This window comes from Pleurodeles waltl, chromosome 2_2, assembly GCF_031143425.1.
Source record: "Pleurodeles waltl isolate 20211129_DDA chromosome 2_2, aPleWal1.hap1.20221129, whole genome shotgun sequence".
In the NCBI taxonomy this organism is placed as follows: domain Eukaryota; kingdom Metazoa; phylum Chordata; class Amphibia; order Caudata; family Salamandridae; genus Pleurodeles; species Pleurodeles waltl.
In genome coordinates, this window is record NC_090439.1 from 355198421 (window position 1) to 355219531 (window position 21111).

Genomic DNA, 21111 nt, shown 5'->3' on the forward strand with positions numbered 1-21111 from the left:
AGGCCAAAAAAATGGGGGTAACCATGCTAGAAGAAAGCCACCTTCTTACAGGAGCCTGCAAGCATTTTTACAGTTTTGCACAATTAGCTTGGTCTGTCCTGTTGTGTTATTTCCTCCACCAAGCCCCCGTGACTCCTCCTGAGCATTCGACTCAGCACTGTGTGCTGTAAGCCTGACAAATGGCTTGCATGCAGCCTATATAATAAAAACACTAGTTTGCTGAAAGCAGGCGCTCTCACATGCAAGCAGCAAAATTCAAGCCACTTGTCAGGACATAAACTAACAAAAACACAGGGCTTGCCTAGTGACAGATTCCATTGATGGCACTGACCTGTTGCCTGAGTTTAAACTTTGTTCTGGAGGTGCTGAAACAATTTTCAGAATGGGGGTGATGTCATCACCTGTACCATGACCTGGTGACACTGCACGTCGCACCGCCCTGCTTCACACTTCAGCCCTGGTCTTACCGACACTGCTGAATGTAGTCACTGAGCCGCTGCCTGCACCGTGACCTTTGGGTAGCACACGTCGCACCATCCCGATTCGCACTGCTGCTTCGACGCCATCCATGCCATCGCTCCTGACTTCATCAGCCCAGAGTTTGATCTGCAGAGCCTGTGACTTCAAGGGCCCGACAACTCCTGCACCGACTCCGGAATCGACACCGCAACGCCAGCGATTCCGCTCTCCTGATCTCATCGCGCAGATCACGATGCCCTGCAGTTCCAAGGTAATGTTTGCGGGTCTTCCCGACACTGCAGCTGGCCCACGACTGGCCTTAACTTTTGGTTTTGCTGATCACAGCGCTGTGATAGCCCCAGGTGGAGCTATTGACTTCAAGGAACTGTATTTTTAATTTAAATCTTACCAAATTCATATCTTCATTACTGTATGTTGGATTGTTCTCGTTTTGGTCTTGTTTTACACAGATAAATATTGGCTATTTTTCTAAAACTGGTGTTGTGCCCTTTTGTAGTGTTTTCACTTGTTACTGTATGTTATGGGCAAATGCTTTACACATTGCTTCCGAGATAAGCCTGACTGCTCGTGCCAAGCTACCAAGGGGGTGAGCAGGGGTTATTTGAGCTGGGTATCAGGGTGCAAACTGACTGCCAACTAGAGACACCATTTCTAACAATGGAAAAATCAATTACAGGAGACTTAGATGAAGTAAAACAGATGTTCTCATGAAATAAAACGGTCCTACACAGTTCCACCTCAAAGCATACTAAAATGAACATCCTTTCTTCCAGCAAGCTTACACTCAGAAGAAAATACACATTAATTTTTATTTTCATAGGTTCTTAAAAGTTCAGCAGTACAGTTATTGTAACTTAGTCAGATGGCAACTTTGGAAAGCTCATATTGCTAAACAATTTACAGAAATTTGCATAAATGCTACAGTTGCTGTCTTTCCTCTTGCAGTGTGAGCTCCTGGCTAACCCATTAGTCATTCTCCTGTAGGTAATACCTGCACAGAATGCTGCAATCAATTTCAATGAACTTGCTTGTGAGACTGATTATACCATAAGCTCCATATCAAAGTTCACTAAGCATGTGAACATATCGCACAGCCAGGTAACCAGGCAACACGTTGTGTTGGTTTCTGTGATTTAGGGTAGAACATGGCTATAACAATTGCGTCACAGTCAGAACCAAATGTGGTTAATTTACTGATGCAGCCTGTGCTTCCAAACCATACTAGATCAGGTTTTACAATGGAAGTGATCTCCTACAAGAGGCACTTTAAAACCACATTTATGCAAACATTCAGTGATGGGCACATCAATTTGATTAATGCCACACAGAGAGCTCTAAAATAGTGGCTTGTGTTTATGTTCTTTCTTGCCTGGCATATAGAAAAGTCCATGGTGCTCCATGCCTTTCATATATGTCATCAGGATCGATTGGGGAACAAGAAGTGTGTACGTAACTATCACCTCCATGCAGTAAATGTGGTGAAATATATTCCATTCTGCACTGTAAAGATTATATTTGTTTGATATTTCATTTCCACTGTATGAAATATGTTTCTTGATTTTGGGGGTTTTCCTTTCCAAAGGGCTATCTATGGGTGTGTGAACAGTTGCTAAAAAGTGCATTGCCTACTAATTCTCCGAGTGGGTACCTGAAACTAAGTATTGAAATTAAGTTTTATCTCCAGGCACAAAACAAGTTTTGGGGTGGTGTCCGGCTACTGAATGAAAATGTGGTTGACTGCTTGTTGTCATAGTTAATGCACGTAGAAGTGTTTACTTTGATTAAATATTGCTCAGTAGTGTAGCAAGTATGCCATGTGTCCTGGTGCAAGGAATGAAAGTGGCCCCTTTGACTTCTGTCGGGGTAGTAAATAAAGCAATCATCAGAGCACCAGGCCCCGGTGCGAGTGAATCAATGGTGGTTTTGTCATCAATGCACCAAAAACAAGATTAAACAAACACAGAGTGAGTGGGCTTTGGGTCACCCTCCTTCAGCCATTGGTATTTTTGTGCTTTCCATAGTTTGCCACAGCTTGGATAGGATTTCCTATCAAGCACATGCCACTGTGAGGGTGGTTACATTGTCCCTTTAAATTCTGTTGATGGAATCAGACTTGTTTGTTAAAGTGTGTGTGCAACATAACAAAAGCTTGAAAGTGAAATCCAGTTTGTGTTCTTTGATATATTTGCTTTCCTAACAAAATCTAATTTTTATTCCTGATGTATGACTCCACTCCTCGCTTTTTTTATTCCTAGGCCGGTCATAACATTAAGCCATAGTGCAATTTACTAGCTGCCATTGGGCAGCCGTTGCTTTAGGTTGCTGTCATGATAACGTTCTTGCATTTACAACACGGTTTTCTTACAAGCAATAATGACACTAACTCAAAAGTATCTATTGTATACTATTTTCAATGCCTTTGAAGCACACTCTTACAACGCAAACTTCATCTTGTATCCCTGTTTTAGAACACTCTTCTCTGAAGGTACATGGTAACACTGCTAAAGCAATCCGGTCAGAAAAGGGGAGCTTTCTAAATCATTGTTATTATTACTTTCATCATTAATCATAAAAACACTTAAAAGCGCCTACATGGAAATAAAACCACTTATGTATAAGCAATAAATGGTGCTTTATTAATAATAGTACACGTTTGTTTTCTCGTTGACAATGCTACGCTTTGTAAGCAAGAAATACAAAGCAAACACTTTAAACAGCCTCCATTTGTTCTCTTACTTCCTGTATGTGTACTCTCTCAGGATCGATTGTCTTCAATTACAATAGTTCTTCTGGGGTAGGTGTCAATGTCAACAAAAATATAGCGGAATTCAAACTTGCCACTTTGAGGATTCTGCAAAGACACAACAATGTTTTCACTGAGTTCAGATGTGAAATTGCATCACAACTAAAAAACAAGATGTTGTTACCTCTTTAACTTCCAGATGCACAGTTCCCTGCTTTCTGGGTTCGGAGCCTTCAATGTAGAATTTTAATCGCATACACTTTAGGCCATCTTTCATATATTCGACGTGACTGTAAGACAAGAGAAAAACGTTCAGAAAATATTTTTAAAAAGCGGGAATGTTAACTCAGGTGTGCGAAAGAAGATGGCAGATCTCAAATCCAGGCGCTCAGCTTCCATTCTCCTTTCATTGGGATTTGCTAGGAATCAGCCAAGATGTTTAAATTGTGGGAGAGGGAATATTAAATCTAAGCCCAGAGCTGACAGAACTACTTTGCCATTACAAGCAAGCAAATTATTAAGATGTATCGAGCATTCGTTGATAAGCGCTGAAAAAAACTGCATGAGCAGTACAAAAACTATTTTAAGTGTGTAGCACATAATTACTTACTGCAAGAACTACAAACAGCAACAACTTAAGACAGATGGAAATGCCTGGGTAGAAAGATTTAGAGAGACCGCAAGAAACAAAAGAGTAGTGGAAAAGAAGAGTGCAAATGGAAGTTTGTTGTAGTACATAAGTAAAGTAAACAAGAAGATTAAGCTGAGCAAGATAGATACGAGACACAGAGGGAAGACCTGTGAAGGCACAAAGCTGAACACAAGAAAACAAACTGAAGACAGAGAGAAAGCAAGCTTTAAGAAAACCAACAAGTCAGGCTTTTTATTACCGAAACTGCTTGTTAAGTGATTGACAAATACGTGTTTGTGCTTCTTAATAAGGCAGGTGAGTAAGTGAAAAGGTATGCTGAATGTGGGCAGGAATGCTGAATTCGAGTGGGTTCAGGAAGCGTGACTAGGGGACAGTTGGGAGACGGGGACTGTCCTATAGGAGAACTGCCGATGGCAGTTAAAGGGGAGGCATATAGGGGAAAGTGACCCACATAAATCAATTGAGGGGGGCTATAAAGTCAAAGGTTACTAAGAGTGTGCAGTAAGGAAGGATGGAGCACCGCCTGAAATGGGTTAATTGCGATACGTAGAGTGCGAATAAATCCATAACTCCAAAGCCTCGTGTCCATTAAAGAAGGTGCAAATTTCCACCAGTGGGAAGTAAAATTACCCTACCTTAAGTGTTCTTGTGCATGGAGCACAGTGACCCTTACTGGTAAACTTGTCCTTAACTGGGAGCCTGGATGTCCCAAAAGCTCCCATACTAGTACCTGATGAAAACAAGTCCCTAAAGATCACCTGTGCGACACTGGTGTCTTCATGTGATCATGGTTCTTAGCTAACATTGTCCATAATGAGCCAGTGTATCATCTCTGTGCACTCCAGTCTCCTCCAATATTGTGGCACACAATAAGAGTTTTGCTGCCTTGAACTATTGGCAGGCGGGTTCCACTGTCTTGCATCTTGGAGGAGGATAACTGGAGGTAATCAATCGGGACCAGCAGCATGGTTAGTTTCAATGCGGCAGGCAGTGGATACAGAGTGCGTTTCCGTGATACATCTCCCTGGTTCTCCACATGAAGCCATAGGAAGGTAATCAGCTCCCAAATGGCTCAACAATACTGTCCAGATTAGTAGGCGGACACTTCTACTGCAGCAGCTAAAGATACCTAGACCAAAATTGCAGGCTGTGAAAGTCAGGCTTAGCTTAGTGATGAACGTGTACAGGTCACAATTAGGTTCTTTTCAGTGCAGCAACAAGTAGATTTTCCGTGTTTGGTGAGCTGCCTTAGATGTTAACATCCCATTGCCTGGAATATCTGGAAGAGCAGCCATAGAGCCTCTTAGAACAGCCCCGAAGCCTGTCAATTGCCTTCTATTTCCTTGCAATGCATTATCTTGATGGAAAAATGTAGTCCATATGCAGACTATTTCAAATAATACCCAATGAAATAGCAGCATCACTTTAAAGAGGAACTATCCCAACTCCTTCTCTATTTGTTTAGTACAAAGCAAACACAGAAGGTGAAAAATAAATATTACAATGACGAGAAATCCATAACTGACCACTCCCTAGGCAGAAGTAAAGAAACAGGCAGGGAGAGCAGCAAGTAAAGATCATATTTTAGTAGCTTTAAAGTGACATTTTTGGAATAATGGTGACAAGAGAAACTGAAGAAATGCGCGGACAAAAAAAAAGTGAGCAATCAAAAAAGATTGCAAGGATTCTAAACAAGCATTTTCAATGCAAAGGGTCTCGCATTTGTTAGACTTAGAGCTACTACTGTTGTAAAGTCCTAACTGGACTTTTCTTGCCATATAAATTGAAAATGAAAAGTACTACAGTTTTACATAAGTGAGCCGATTTAAAACACCACGCCATGACCATGATCGTGAAGGAGCACACAAAAGAAACTACTACTACTACTACTAAAGAAACCTACGGCTGACCCAAGCGACCTGAAAAACTTCCGCCCCATCTCTCTTCTACCTTTCCCAGCCAAGGTAATAGAAAAGACCGTCAACAAACAGCTGACCACCTTCCTGGAAGACAACAACCTGCTCGACCCTTCACAAACCGGATTCCGAACCAACCACAGCACGGAAACCGCCCTCATCTCAGTCACAGACGACATCAGAACCCTGATGGACAACGGTGAAACAGTCGCCCTCATTCTCCTCGACCTCTCGGCTGCCTTTGACACCGTCTGTCACCGCACCCTAATCACCCGCCTACGCTCCACCGGGATCCAAGGCCAGGCCCTGGACTGGATCGCCTCCTTCCTCGCTAACCGCTCCCAAAGAGTTTACCTCCCTCCGTTTCGCTCAGAACCCACCAAGATCATCTGCGGCGTACCTCAAGGCTCATCGCTCAGCCCGACACTCTTCAATGTCTACATGAGCCCCCTCGCCGACATCGTACGCAAGCACGACATCATCATCACCTCCTACGCCGACGACACCCAACTTGTACTCTCCCTCACCAAGGACCCCGCCAGCGCCAAGACCAACCTACAAGAGGGTATGAAGGACGTCGCAGATTGGATGAGGCTCAGCCGCCTAAAGCTGAACTCTGAAAAAACGGAAGTCCTCATCCTCGGCAACACCCCGTCCGCCTGGGACGACTCCTGGTGGCCCACGGCCCTCGGCACCGCACCGACCCCCGCAGACCACGCCCGCAACCTCGGCTTCATCTTGGACCCTCTTCTCACCATGACCAAGCAAGTCAACGCCGTGTCCTCCGCCTGCTTCCTCACTCTCCGCATGCTCCGTAAGATCTTCCGCTGGATCCCCGCCGACACCAGAAAAACCGTGACCCACGCCCTCGTCACGAGCCGCCTGGACTACGGCAACACCCTCTACGCCGGGACCACAGCCAAACTCCAAAACCGCCTGCAACGCATCCAAAACGCCTCGGCCCGCCTCATCCTCGACGTACCCCGCAACAGCCACATCTCCGCACACCTGAGACACCTGCATTGGCTCCCAGTCAGCAAAAGGATCACCTTCCGTCTTCTCACCCACGCACACAAAGCCCTCCACAACAAGGGACCGGAATACCTCAACAGACGCCTCAGCTTCTACGTCCCCACCCGCCCCCTCCGCTCCGCTGGCCTCGCACTTGCTGCCGTCCCTCGCACCCGCCGCTCCACGGCGGGTGGGAGATCTTTCTCCTTCCTGGCGGCCAAGACCTGGAACTCCCTCCCCACCAGCCTCAGGACCACCCAGGACCACTCCGCTTTCCGGAGACTCCTAAAGACTTGGCTGTTCGAGCAGCGATTACCCCCCCTTTCCCCCCTAGCGCCTTGAGACCCGCACGGGTGAGTAGCGCGCTTTATAAATGTTAATGATTTGATTTGATTTGAAAAGGAAACAAAAGTTCACTTGCAGTACAACTTACCGGCAGTTATGCAATTACCTATTTAACAAGGTCAATGGCACGCAAAGTGCTCGACTACTGCCCAGCGAGATCACGCTGGTAGGAAATAAAAATAAAAAGTTGTCCAGATGCCATGTGGAAAACATGGAGCCTTGTATGTTTTCAGTAGTTTACCGGTGCTGTTGAGGATGGCTAAACACCAGAAAAGGCAAGACGTTTATACATGCCTTTCACAAATAAAAATCAAGCGAATTTTAAAAGTAAGCCAACGAAACTGATGAGCGTGGTTAAAAGCCCAGAGAGAGATTACAACAAGGGCCAGAGCGATTGCGCGCTCGACCATAAAAAAAGGATACAAGATGAAAAACAAAAAAAAGATGGGGGAAGTAAATTAGACTGTGCATGTGCAGCTAGAAAAAGAAAAAAAAAAAAAAAAACATTGTTGCCGTAAACTAGGGACTATCACAAAAGCTTGTACTGGCTTTATCAATGCATTACAGGAGGCCATTTCAGAAAACACTATGCCCATAGGAAAGAGATTAACCATTACAATTTTCAAAAGGCCAGTCTCAGTTCCTCATCTTTTTTAGGCCCAGGATAAAACATACTACCTTTTAGTCTGTAATACTAGCCAGTAAAATCACATTTGTCTACCCTGCCTGCCAAATCTGGCATAAGCCCTTATATTAAGAATGCACGCAATGATCAACACATACATGTTTTTAAAAAAACATACATGGAAGCCCTACAGATTTCTATTCTAGAAATGTACCCAATGAAAACACTGTGGGGTCTCATTACGACCCTGGCGGTCTAATGACCGCTAGGGTTGCGTTGGTAGTCGGACCGTTACCAATGCAGCAGTCTGCGCACCATATTACGACTGCGGCAGCAGCGCCGCGGTCGTACCGCCAGCACTGCCAAATTACGACTTCACATCGGCAGGGAGGTCTTAATCTACTAAATCAGCGCTGCCAGCAGCTCAGCCCTGGGGATTAGGACCTCCTTCTCCACCAGCGATTTCATGGTGGTAACACCACCATGAAAAGGCTGGCGGAGATGGGGTGCAGGAGGACCCAAGGGGTCCCCTGCACTGTCCATGTACTTGGGCAGCCCTGGCCAGTACTCTCTGCTTTACAGACAGTGAACATTACTGCTGGTGGACCCTATGCACTACAGAATTGCCGCCGGCTCTATTACGAGCCGGAGACAATGCTGTAGGCCATTTCTGCCCACTGACCCAGCAGGAAACTGGTAATGGGCCCGGTAGGGAGGCTACCACACTGTCGGTAACTCACCCATCGGGACTTCGTCTGCCGAATCATAATAAGGCCCCGAGTGGCTCATTACGAGGTGGCCACATTTATTTGCAGGCTTATCAGGGCCTGGAATCTCAGATTCCGCCCAGTGCCTCTACACCTAAATCTGACCATAATGAGGTCTAGTTTCTGGAATGGGGAATAACTATGCAGACCCATAAATACAAGATAAAAATCCACATTTTCCTCCAATGCCTGCAGTCCTTAAAACTACTCTGTAGTTGCACCAGGAGTGGATCCAAACATGGTAAACGTGGGTCTGAAGTTTTCAGACTCAATATTCCCAGATCCAGAAATGGAAGACAACTCTTGGTATAGTGAAGAAGGATTTATACCAGGCACACTGCTCTGCCATATTCCTAATGTAGGACCGATTGCTATTTCATCCTCTTGCAACTGTATGTGACGTTTTCAGGCACAGGCTGTTCGGAAGCCTCCTTTACAGAAGTTTTTATAAGGTCTTGTCTAACAGAACACTTTTAGAAGGCTAAAGGCAAAAATCTCTTGGGGACCACACTAAAAAAAAAATACTATGGGCTTCGAGTCCTCTCACCGCTTAACATTGGTTGACTTTCTTACTCTCATTTATTTACTTCTTATTCAAGTGTTTGCCTTTAGCATACTGTGTTTGGCCCTTTATCTTTAGCATCCTTTTGCTTGCCTGACTTTTTCTTTTTCGTTAAGCTCTCCATTAAAGTGTATGTGTTTTTCATCTCACTCCCTTGTGTGTGCCCCCGACTGTGCTCTGTATTGCCCTCTCCCTTTGTGCTGCTCTCTCACATGCTTCGTACCGTCAAATCCACCCCATGCTCTGTTATTATTTCTGACATATGCTACTTTTCCCCTCTTTCATCCCTCCCCGATATGGCTTTATTTTTAAACCACCAACCCTATTCATTTCCCCCCCTTGCTTCGCACCACCTGCTCCTCTGTTCACTAGTGTAGTCCTTGTGTCATGGACGCTAGAGCAATGTAGGAAATAGGTCCCTGGCTGCTGTTCAGTGGGCCCATCAGGCCTCTGGACCCCAAAGCCACTGCACCTGTGGCACAATGGAAGTTACACCACTACCTCTGTTGCTCACACAACACTTGTAATCCTTCTAAACATTTTTTGTAACTTTTTCTTTTTTTTGCTTTACATTTCCTGGAAGGCTTGGCAGTTCTATTTGCTACATGCTGCTCCGCTGGTTGAAATACACTTTAGTGCAACTGCAGTTTTTGTTTAATACATGGGATTCTGTAATCCCTGTATATTTGCCTGCCTCTAATTTTTTCATAATCGGCGACTTGTGACAACTAGCTGCTGATTATAAGGAAATGACATTAGAGCTTGACTTATATAAGTTATTACAGTCGAGTTCTGATGTCACAATGCCTACCAGCAGCCAAGGTGAAAGGCAGGTCAGGTTATGGAGCATAACTGAAGCAGCTGTTTGGCAAAAAAAAAGAAAAATAAAAAAATCAATTTAACGTTGCTGTTCTTTCTTCTGCTCTATTTTTGTACCTTACAGTGATGAGCAGAAAAAACATGTTTATTTTTGCCCCTGCTCATACAGTTAAAGAAATGTTAGAATCTTATTGCATGTTTTCTACACGGGCTGAGCTCCTACAATTTTTTTGTTTTTTAAACTGGCTTGTATGGAAGGGTTTCTAATATCTGTTTGCAAAGATAACTAACAGGTTTTTGATGTGTTTAATTTTGCCTTGTAATTTTTATTTATGTTTGCAAACATTCTTGTGCTTTCATATGAAAGAGCTACATACCAAGGTTTTAAGTGGTTTGTGGGAAAGGTGATCATGTGACCATGTGTTATATGGGATAAAAGTACTCCCTAGGTTTACATGATAAGGCTATCGCAAATAACTGCGGAGTTCTATAATCTTATAAAGGAACTCTGCTTTCGGCTTTGCTCCTCCATATGGTTATGGAACTCCAAGATCCTTATAATGTACAGCAGGGTGTACTTCATCCCTTATGTTTTTTAATTACCACACCAAGTGGTGTCCATTATCGTGGATTGGTAAATAAAGTTGTTAGAATTTGGGTCTTTAGTTGGCAGAGGTATACATCCTTTTCCAAATAGGGATCACAATCCTAGTCAGCGTAAGTCACACAGAATCCAAATTATCCTGTGCCTAACCTCTGGTAGCTTGGCACTGAGCAGTCAGGCTTAACTTAGAAAGCAGTGTGTAAAGTATTTGTGCAATAAATCATACAGTAACATGGTGAAAACACCACAATAATATACCACACAGGTTTAGAAAACTAAAGGATATTTATCTGGTTAAATTAAGGTCAAAACAATAAAGATTCAATAAGCACAAGTTGAAATATCACTTCTGCAAGATTAAAAAGAGTCTTAAATCTTAAAAACCAACAGTCACCTCTTGTGTGCACTTAGTACCTGTTTTGCTTCAAAATTATCATGCTCGAAGACCACAGAGGAGGAGATGCGTGGAAAAATAGGGTGTGCCTCGATTTTCCGACGCAGCACAGACGATGTGTTGTTTCTTTCCAGTGCGCAGTCTTGGTTCCTCACTGTGATGCGGGGATCTTTTGAAGCCCTGGGATGATGTGTGGAGATCCCGGGCGTGCGGGACGAAGTCACAGACGTTGTGACGATCTGGTGGGCGATGTGTCAAATTTTCTGCCGCACAGCAGGCGCTGCGTCAATACTTCACTCAGGAAGTCAGGCTAAGTCATTCCAGCTCTGCAGTGCAGCGATCAAATTGGGCTGTGCATAGAGTTTCTGGTTGCAACGCAGGGGATGCGCCGATATTCACTCAGGAGGTCAGGCTGCGTCGCTCCAGTTCGGCTGTGCATGATTTTCTTCTCGCAAGGCAGGCTGTGCATAGTTTCTGCCAGGCTATGCTTCGAGTTTTGGCGCACAAAAAAGTTCCTTCAAGACATGAAGTCTTTTTGGCCCAGAGACTTCAGAAAACAGGAGGCAAGCGCAATCTGAGCCCTTGGAGAGCCCTTCTCAGCAAAGTCAGAGGGCAGCAGTCCAGGTGAGTCCTTTGGGCAGCCAGGCAGTTCTTCTTGACAGGTTGCAGGTTCAGGTCCAGAAGTGTCTGATTTGTTGGGGTCATGGACCCAGTTTATAAACCCAAAAAATGCCTTTGAGGTGGGGGAGACTTCAAAGAGTGGTTTTTTAAGTGCACAAGGTCCCCTTTCAGTACAGGTCTACCTGCCAGGGTCCAAGTAGGGGGTTTCGCTACCCATTGTGTGAGGGCAGGCCACTAGCCTTTGAGACTTAAGTGTCAGGCTCTCCACCCTTCCAGCCGAGGAAGCCCCATTCAGTATGCAGATGTGCCAGAGTGTCCTGTGCTTGTGGTTGTCTGGGTGGAATGCACAAGGGAGCTGTCAACCAGCCCGGCCCAGACGTGGACTGGAGACAGGCTGTAAGGAACAGATGGATTTTAAGCGCAGGGAAATGCCCACTTTCTAAAAGTGGCATTTCTAAAATAGTATTATAAAATCCAACTTCACTAATAAGCAGGATTTTCTAATACCATTCTGGCCATACTAAACATGACCTATTTACCTCTTTCTGATCAGAATCTAACACTCAAACAGTATGTGAGGACAGACCTAATGCTAGCCTATGAAAGGAGCAGGCCTCACAGTAGTGGAAAATGAATTTAGGAGTTTCCCACTACCAGGACATTAAAACACATCTGTATATATCCTACCATTTACCTACATAGCACCCTGCCCTATGGGTTACCTTGGGCCTACCTTAGGGGTGACTTGTATGTAGAAAAAATGAGCGTTTAATGCTTGGCAAGTACTTTTAAATGCCAAGTTGAAGTGGTAGTGAAACTGCACTCACAGGTCTTGCAATGGCAGGCCTCAGACATGGTTAAGGGGCTGCAGGCCCACTAGTAGCATTCAATTTACAGGCCCTGGGCACATGTAGTGCACTTTACTAGGGACTTACAAGTGAATCAAATATGCCAATTGGGAATGAACCAATGTTACAATGTTTAGGAGATGGAGCACATGAACTTTAGCACTGGTTAGCAGTGGTAAAGTGTGTAGAGTCCTAAAACCAGCAAAAAGAGTGTCAGAAAAGTTGAGAGATGACCACCCTAAGGCTGTCCGGTCTAACAAAAGTAAATAAAAAATAAAAAAACCCACACATAAAATGTTGCCTACATGCAGTGATATATACATGCATATGCATGAAGGACCCAGGTGCCAGTCGCTTCATCATGCCTACAAGCCCACCCTGACGCATGTGTTTTGTTTCTAAGGATTAATCAGCCAGAGACTTTATGTCTGGAGTTCGAGCTTGTGAGAAATTTGTGAAATTGAGTCCACAGGCAGACATATTTTAAAAATAAAATAAACAAATACTACTGGAGGAAGGGGTATTTTCTCCTGCCACCAAAGTGTTAGGACTTCTGGCAATCTTCTGGGAGATTATGTTATGGCAGGCAGACAAAGTTTATGAAGCTAAGACAGTGGCTTCTTTCTACCACTGAAATTACAATTGACAAAAAAGATGGCTTTTTGTGAGAAGCAAAATACATTTCTTGCCTGGAAAATTTGAAAAAGCATACTGTGCTCCAAAAGACGTTGAGTGAACTGTAATTTTAAAGGTTTGTATGAGTTTCCATATAAGTTTCCAGAGCTCTGAGGCACTTTTTCCAGGACACGAAAAAACAAAATACAATTTTGCGTGGCTGAATACGGCTTGTAGAAGAGGCAGGACACAAACGTGGTTGGGTACAGGGGCACACCATAGGCTAGTGGATGTTAGCGACCTGCCTAAAAGCCTAATATTTAATGCACATGCATGATGACCATCTGAAGAAGGGGCTTGAATGACTTACAGGCAGCTGGGCACAAAGCGAGGCCACACAATATATTCCACGTCTGAAGGAATTAGTCAGTCAAGTCTACATATGGGCTATGCGATTTCAATGAATCAAATGGTGTCAGAAACAAAGGACACAATATACTATCTGTGTTTGCAAACCAGGGATGTGCAAATTGTACACAGCCTGGTTTGTGAAACGGGACACAATTTGTGATGCAGCCTACTGCGGCCTCAACTGTCAAACAATTGTGAACTGCAATTAGGCGTGGCTGCCTCTTTTTGATGCCTCCTAACTGTGATCTGTAATCATTCAGGTAGCCCCTACTGCAACCTAAAGAGGCTTTTCAAATTCACAAAAGGGGCTTACTACAAGGTTCAACATAATTTCTGATACTGTGACACACAAGGTTTGCAATCCAAAATGGTTTAGTACATCTGGCCATAAGTATTGAGAGCATTGGAGTTTGTCTTACCTTTTCCACCAACTCTTGAAATTAGAAATGCGTGTGTGTGTGTATATCTCATGAAGCATAGAACAGATAGCGGCGAGGAAAGCAGAATTCCAGGCGGGGCCTTAACCCGAAGAGCAATGGTATCAGTAAAATATCTGCATGCAAATCTTTGATAAGGTGCATAGGAAGCTATGTTTATGGAAGACATGTCGAACTCGTGCATGCAGCCTATAAAATCACCATACTTGCACACATCTTTAGAAAAGCGTAGAGACTAATGTAGCTTTGGTATAACAAGCATATACTATGGAGGATAAAGGCTCCACGCTTTGATAAAGACTGCACTCTTTATGCTTTTCAAGCGTTTCGTTAAGAAACCGGACTTCATAAATGTTTTCTGCACACAAATGTAACTTGCATGTGGTAAAAGTGAAATCTTCTCTCAGAAATCCCAAGTCCCAACACACTAAAATTAGAAACTGTTGAATTATCTGTGCAGAGACTGCACTACCCACTGTGGAAAAATCTTCAAAACTTGCAGATTTATCTGCAGTCATAAGTGCGACCAGCCGATGGAAAATGTATTATTTGATTAGAGTGAGAAATGGCTAGGTCATGAACAATTCACAAATTTCTAATTTTGTGGTGTTCACTCATTTGAATGCCATTGCCACACATATTGAGTCCTTAACTCATACATAAATAAAGCACATTTACACCATACATCCATTGCTCACTCAAATGCTATGGACACTCCAGTCATTTAGAACTCAGCTTTGCGAGCAGGATTTGCTTAAGTCAAAGACTGAACAAGACAAGGTCACTTCCATATCCCTAGTTCTGCCTTGAAAGAAGAGTCAACCTCGAGAGGAAAACCATCTTTTAAAGTAAGATTGAAAGGGACACTCAGTAAGGCCCCATTTTAAAATTCGAATGTAACCATAGTCCTTTCAAGGTCAAGGCCCAAATACGGCGACAAACAAATAACCCTGCTTGTGCCCCCATGCCTCCTCCTTCCCTAATATGACCTATTTCTCTTCCCAGCCACAGATGGCTACACCAAGCCTGAACATGCATGGTGAACCTACCTCAATGTTTCCACAATAGGACTAGAGACATAAGACTTTTAATCTAGTCTGGGAGAGAGACAGGCAATAACGTGTATTTGACAGGCTTACCATACCAAGCCTCTCCTGTGAGTGATGAAAGCACACACCATCAGTCAGCAATACCATCTTTCCAAAAGGTTATATGATAGCACCTTTTTCGGGATTAAGACAACTTTTCAATCTACTAAAAAAAAAATCGTATTTGGATACATTCACTTTTAGGGTCCTGGTAAACGCAAACTCGTGTTTTTGAACTCCACTTTAGATGAGGAGTTCAGCTCAAATAGCACATTTATCCAAGGTTTTTACCTGCACAAAATCCAGTCTGCACAGGAAAAAGCTGTTGTAAAAAAGGCAAATGTGGTGCTATCAGTCAGTAAAATGGAAAGCAAACATTATAGTCCATTCTGACACCATTTATTGATCTGTAAAAGTCTGCCAGAAGTAATAGTAGAAAGCACATGAATGATCGTTTACTCTGACAGTTTTACCTCCCGCAATTTCTGGCCACCCCCCAATGGGAAGCTTTGGGTTTTTCTTTGAGACCACCTGTTCCTACATAGAAATAGGCAGCCTACCTTGTTAATATTTATAGAAGTTACATTTTCCTTGCTAGTTATCACCTTCAACCCTGTGTTACTGGCAGCACTGTTTCCCAGAGAACTACAGCACAGTTCAGTACTCCACTTAATCAATCAACCTCTCGGCTGAGTTTTACGATTGTGAGGGAAGCCTTGGCTGGGTTCTCAGTTTTGAGTCCTCAGTACTGAACTTACACTAGCTGTCATCAGCCTTGTTTAGCCCCCTCCTAAACACCCCTTCAAACAGGCAGCATTTGTTATTTCTACAAGGCTGTGATTCATGCCCCTGAAAACGATTAGAATACTCTTGGAAAAATAGAGCAAATCAGCTCAGAAGATATTACAGCAGAGCAGGCTATTTTGTTTCTGTAAGCCAACTGACAAATAATATAATTTTTCTTAAGTCAATGATTATAAAATCATACCTCACATGTTGCCTTCTTCCTCGTCTTGTGGTTTCGCCATAACCTTTAATTGGTTCACCAAAAACACCGATCACCTAAAAAGAAGACGAAAACACTTAATTCCACATTGAAAATCATTAATTAAACAGAATAGAAGAAATGACCCTAGTGGTGACCAAGAACTCCATAAATCGCTACAAAGGTGATATTCTGTACTCCTGTATGATGCTATGCCTCCTTTACAAGTCAATGGGAATCGGATTTTCTAGCTTCAAATGCTGGGCAGGAAACTACTAAATTCCTATCAGACTACACGAAAACAGGGTTACACAGAACTCACTGGCTGAAAACTGCATCTTTTTTTAGAAGAAGCACGAGGAGCGTGATGCCACATATACTGCCTTCCCTCTGAATGTTTAAAGCATGAAATCTCTAAGATGGCTGCACTCTTTTAAAAGTACAGGATTTTAAAACTCAGAACACTTTACAACTGGTAATGAAGGATTTAGGCACTTTACTGAGTTGAGTAAGATGACCAAAAGTAACACAAATATGTTGAGGCAGCCTAAGGACTTCATTCTGACTACTAAAATATCCAGAAATATCTTTGATTGTACAATGTTTCTTCAGCACTGTATCATGGAGCTCAGGCTGAAACACTAGAGACTGTTTCTCGGTTTAAATGAAACTTCATGTCAACCTTCGGTACTGATGGAGGTAACATCTTTGTCCTTGTGGAAGAATATGTTAGGTTCTGCAGATGAAAGAGTTTGAAGATCACACATTTGTCTGGCAAAGGTGACCATTAACACCAACCTACTAAACAGCAGGTCAAATTCACAGGAGACCAAACTCCATTGGTTAATATTCTGGCGAGCCAGGATCCTTCATTGGAGTAGAACGATGAACCAGACCATCGCAATAGTGCCCCAAATCTAATTCTGTAAGAATAAGAGTTCAAGTATATTGAAGAAAGCAGCAAAGGATCCTAAGTACTTGCAAAAAGAGTCCATCTTAGTCATTGCAGTGGAAGTGTAAGGAACAAGATTTAAAGTGCCATTTAGGTAAGCCTTCTGAGAATTTAAATCTTCTTCAAATCTCAATAAAATTACTAGCCATTTGCTTTAAGACTACATTTTGACGGAATCCTCCCAATGAGTACAGAAAATGGCTCTATTTCTTCAGTTGAGTGCCTAACTTTGTGGGTGAGCAACCTTCCAGGAACCAAGCTTTTTAGCTCCGCCATGGCAGAAGATGAAGAACCAACCATCTATATTGGAAAACGTTTCAGAAAAGTGAGGAGGAAATAGGGCATTTTGTGAAAAGTTCACTGAGGCGTAATTTGGCAATACCAAAAGAAACCATCAAAATTAACATGGGCTTAGAAGACATCTTGAATTTAAGAATAGCCACACACATTAGGGAAAACAGTAAAAAAAAAAAACATAAAGGAAGCTCCATAAATCATACAGAAAAGCGTTGCTCCCTGGATGTTTTACTTCTAAGCCCATGTGGGATCCACACTTGAGTAGTGAGTGTTGCTATTTTTGAAAACAGATATATTTGTGTGGAACCCAGGATTTTAACTGTGAAAAAGATTGTGGATTGTGCTTTCTCATATGGAGAATTGTGAAACTTGGTTCTAGCGGACCAAGAGCAGTCAAAGATTTCAGGGCTTCAACTATGACAAATGGAGTTGCTTACCAACGATGTCTTGGAGCCCCATTAACTTTGAGCACCAAAGGTGTATTACTAAGCATTTCTCTATAGCATTTGACTGTCACAGGATAGTGACACAGATGTCCAGGTTTACTAAATGAGATGAGGATTAAAACACCAAAACATCACAATACCTACTTAATACTTAACAACTGAACGTTCCAATACATACTTAACAGTTGAATGCGTAGTCAATGCTTTCCTCTATCAAAAGAAAAGGACTTTAATACACTTGCAAATAAACACTATACATACAATAAGGATAAACAAAGAAAACCAAAGCTCTCTATTCCTTCCTAGCCTGAGCTCTAAGTCCAACTGTAGTTTTAGTGCTTACAGCCCAAGCACCATATTTTCTGTTAATGTTAAGCCCATGTCCAATGCAAGTCAACGGAGTGTTTGCAAACATCTGCCAACATGGAGAGCACAAGATCAAGTCTCACAGTTAGCTGTCCATTTGCTTCAACAAAGACATGTCCAACGGCTAGCCCATGAGTAAAAGTTATCTGAGTCAGCACCAGCTCTGCTCCTCTTTGTGTAAAACTAAACAGTGCCCATTTTAAATCCTCGAAAGATGCTTCTTTTAACAGTCCACATTGCTTCTCTTAAAATTAAGATGTATCTCTGTTTGTATAGAACTGATGTGTTTTTGTTTACTGCTAACCAAGGTTTTACAAGGTTTCAGTTCATCTGCCACAAACTACTCAGACCAACCTGAGAAAATGGCCATAAAACCCAGCTGAGTTTAGCAAACTAACTGTTACTAAAGCAATGAGGGGCCAATGGCCTGTGCCTGCTGCCTGGGCACAGCTCAAAGGATTCAATGAACCCACATGCTACACAGAAGGGGGAGAGGTTGAAGTAGGTGGTTCTGGTACTTGTAATCCCCATGCCAGGTCCCTGATAATTCAAATGCCCTATATTTCAAGACCGCCATTGGAATTGTATAGTGCCATGAGTACCCAAAGGGGAACAGACTCTCACAGCCTCTTCAACAGGACAAGGCTGCATACAAATGACTGGAGGTACAAATGTGAGTATCTCTGGAACTGCTTGACAGATTTCAATTTGGTCAAATTGTTCCAGACTCAGTTGAGGACTCACAGATAATACTCCAAATCTAAAGCCTGGAGGAGGACTAGAGGTAATCCTTAAGGGTCTAGGAGGAAACTAGAGACATACACAGGTTTCCCTGTAGCTCTGACAGGATCTGGGGCAACAGAAGAGTACCACTAGTAGCAGCAGTATGCAATGTTACTTCTCAAGCATCTGGATGACAGGACCTTCTGTCCTGATGCTATCTGAAGCAGTCAGCCTCAGAACAGCTTCCACAGGCCACCTCACCATTGTGGATCTCTGGCAAGCACAGATCCTCACAATAAACAGTCCAGCATTGTCTTCCCAAAGGTAGCAGTCTTTCTGGCACATACTGACATAGCAGCTCTTTGTTTTGAGGTTTTCTGTTTAGGTTTACTCCCTGACTGGAATGGTGGTTGCCACTAACAGAGTGTTGTCTCTTGAGCACAATTCTATCAGCTACACTGGTGTGCAGCTCCAACACGGAAAGTACAGAAATCATGAAATGGGCTACTATAAAAAGAGCTAGAACTGAAGAGGAGACAGTTGTGTCTCTTGCAACTTTCAAATTCTGATCAACTCCAATGGCCAATGATAAATGTCACAGACACTGCATGATAAGCTAATACCAGGGTCAATAACAACAGGAGCATCTCCAGGGGTTATTCCAACTGTACCGGGTAAAACGTCTTTGGGTCCCAGGAATCATGTCACCTCTCACAGAGATGTATATCAGGCAGGAAGAGAGGTGGGGGTGCTGTAAGCACTTTGAAAGACTAACCTTACTGGAAGTAGGATGTAAAAAAAATTTAAAAAAAGGAAAAAAAGTACAAAAATAGTATATTTCTAGATCAGAATAGATCTGGGCAGTATCACAAAAAACCCTCTAACAGATTAGGCTGTATGCAGAACCCAAAACAGATCCCACAAAGCTACCTAGCACAATGAAGGACAGGCATCAAACTCAGACGGGATATTCACAAATTTTATATAGAACATATACTTCCACACTTATCCCAAGGCATCAAAATAATCATGGCATTAAACCCAACTTGATGCCCAAGTCAAATTTAATGTCACTCTTAGGGAAAGACAACTTATAGAATATTTCCACTGTGTTGCCCAGTTTGTCCACTGGCCTCGTACAGTTGCTACCTACTGGACAGCCTTCCTCCCTTCTGAGGAGTAGTGTGAACAACCTCCAGGGTTAAGAACAATAGACTTCTGCTAAAGGGTATGATGTTACCTTTCTCTTCTAAGATGCCAATCAGGGGACATTAGGGATTTATACCTTTTACATTGAGCATTTCTTTGGATCCTTCTGATTTACTAAACCCTCCCCACCCCTGAACACCATCCACCTCTACCCCCTAAAAATGTCTTCCCGTACATAAACTTCACCCATTCCTAGCAGTAAACTTCACAAATCCCTGAAGCGCCCTCACCTCAATTAAACTCCACCCATCTTATGCCTAAACTACACCCATCCCCTGAACCCTTAAAGCCTGTTCTACTCCTAAAATCTACCCATCTCTTAACCTAAATCCCCCTCACTACCCCTAAACTCCATCCATTCCCAAACCCTAAAAACCCCTCTTATGCCTACCTCCACCATCCCTGATCCCTTAAAACCCAGCACACGCCTAAGCTCCTCATCCCTGAACCCTAGAAAAACCGTCACCACTCTTAAACTTCCTTAAAAACTCTAAAAACCTGTCTACAAATAAATTCCACCTATCTTCGAACACTAAAAAATCCTCCCCATTCTAAACTCCACCCATGCCAATCCCTAAAAATCCCTCGCCACCCCTAACCCCCACACATCCTTGAACCTTAAAAGCCCTAAAAACCTGTCATTGCACCTAAACACCACCTATCTCTGAACCCCAAAAACCCTCACTACCCTTAATCCGTCACTCAACTCTGCGCTTTTGAATGTTTCTTTCAAGTTATTTTTCCTTTAAGTTTTGGTTTATTTGTATTTCCTTAAAATGGTATTTCTCTAAAATTGGTTTTCTATGATTTGTCTCGTCTCAAATTTGATGCCATAGTTGGCTGATGTAATTGATCCTGTTCTAGCTGTTAGGTCTAATTAAAGTAGGAAGGCTCCCTTGAGGATTCCCGCTATCCAAAAATACATACTTACCACTACATAATGCCACTCATATCGGTGCTAACAACAAATCATGGTATGTGGCATAACATTCTGGTGGCAGACAATCAATCCTCAGATTTTACCTTTTGCCATTCCCGTTATAGCCTTTTTAATTTGTTTCATTTAGGTTCATCCCCAGCTCCCATGCTATCACCAGTGGTAGTGTCTTTAATCTTGCCTACTCAATGTACTCTTCTAGTTCACTGCCTGAAACCCCTTTCTGAGCTTTGTATAATTGAGTGTAGTACCCTGCAA

General features: G+C 43.0%; 1 protein-coding gene across 4 annotated transcripts in view; it reads right to left on the reverse strand.

The window, feature by feature from the left end:
• Positions 1-21111, reverse strand: part of TIMM21 (translocase of inner mitochondrial membrane 21) — a 93692-nt gene that overhangs the window by 25530 nt on the left and 47051 nt on the right. The window contains exons 4-6 of one of the 4 annotated variants that reach the window (XM_069219877.1): positions 15927-16000; positions 3408-3513; positions 3217-3331 (exon numbers count right to left, since the gene is read on the reverse strand). In XM_069219877.1, coding sequence (XP_069075978.1) covers positions 3236-3331; positions 3408-3513; positions 15927-16000 — 276 coding nt within the window. In that variant the 3' untranslated portion in view covers positions 3217-3235. Of the gene's footprint in view, positions 1-3088; positions 3357-3407; positions 3514-15926; positions 16001-21111 lie in introns of those variants that run through there. The other 3 variants (XM_069219880.1, XM_069219876.1, XM_069219879.1) reach the window with 3 other exon arrangements.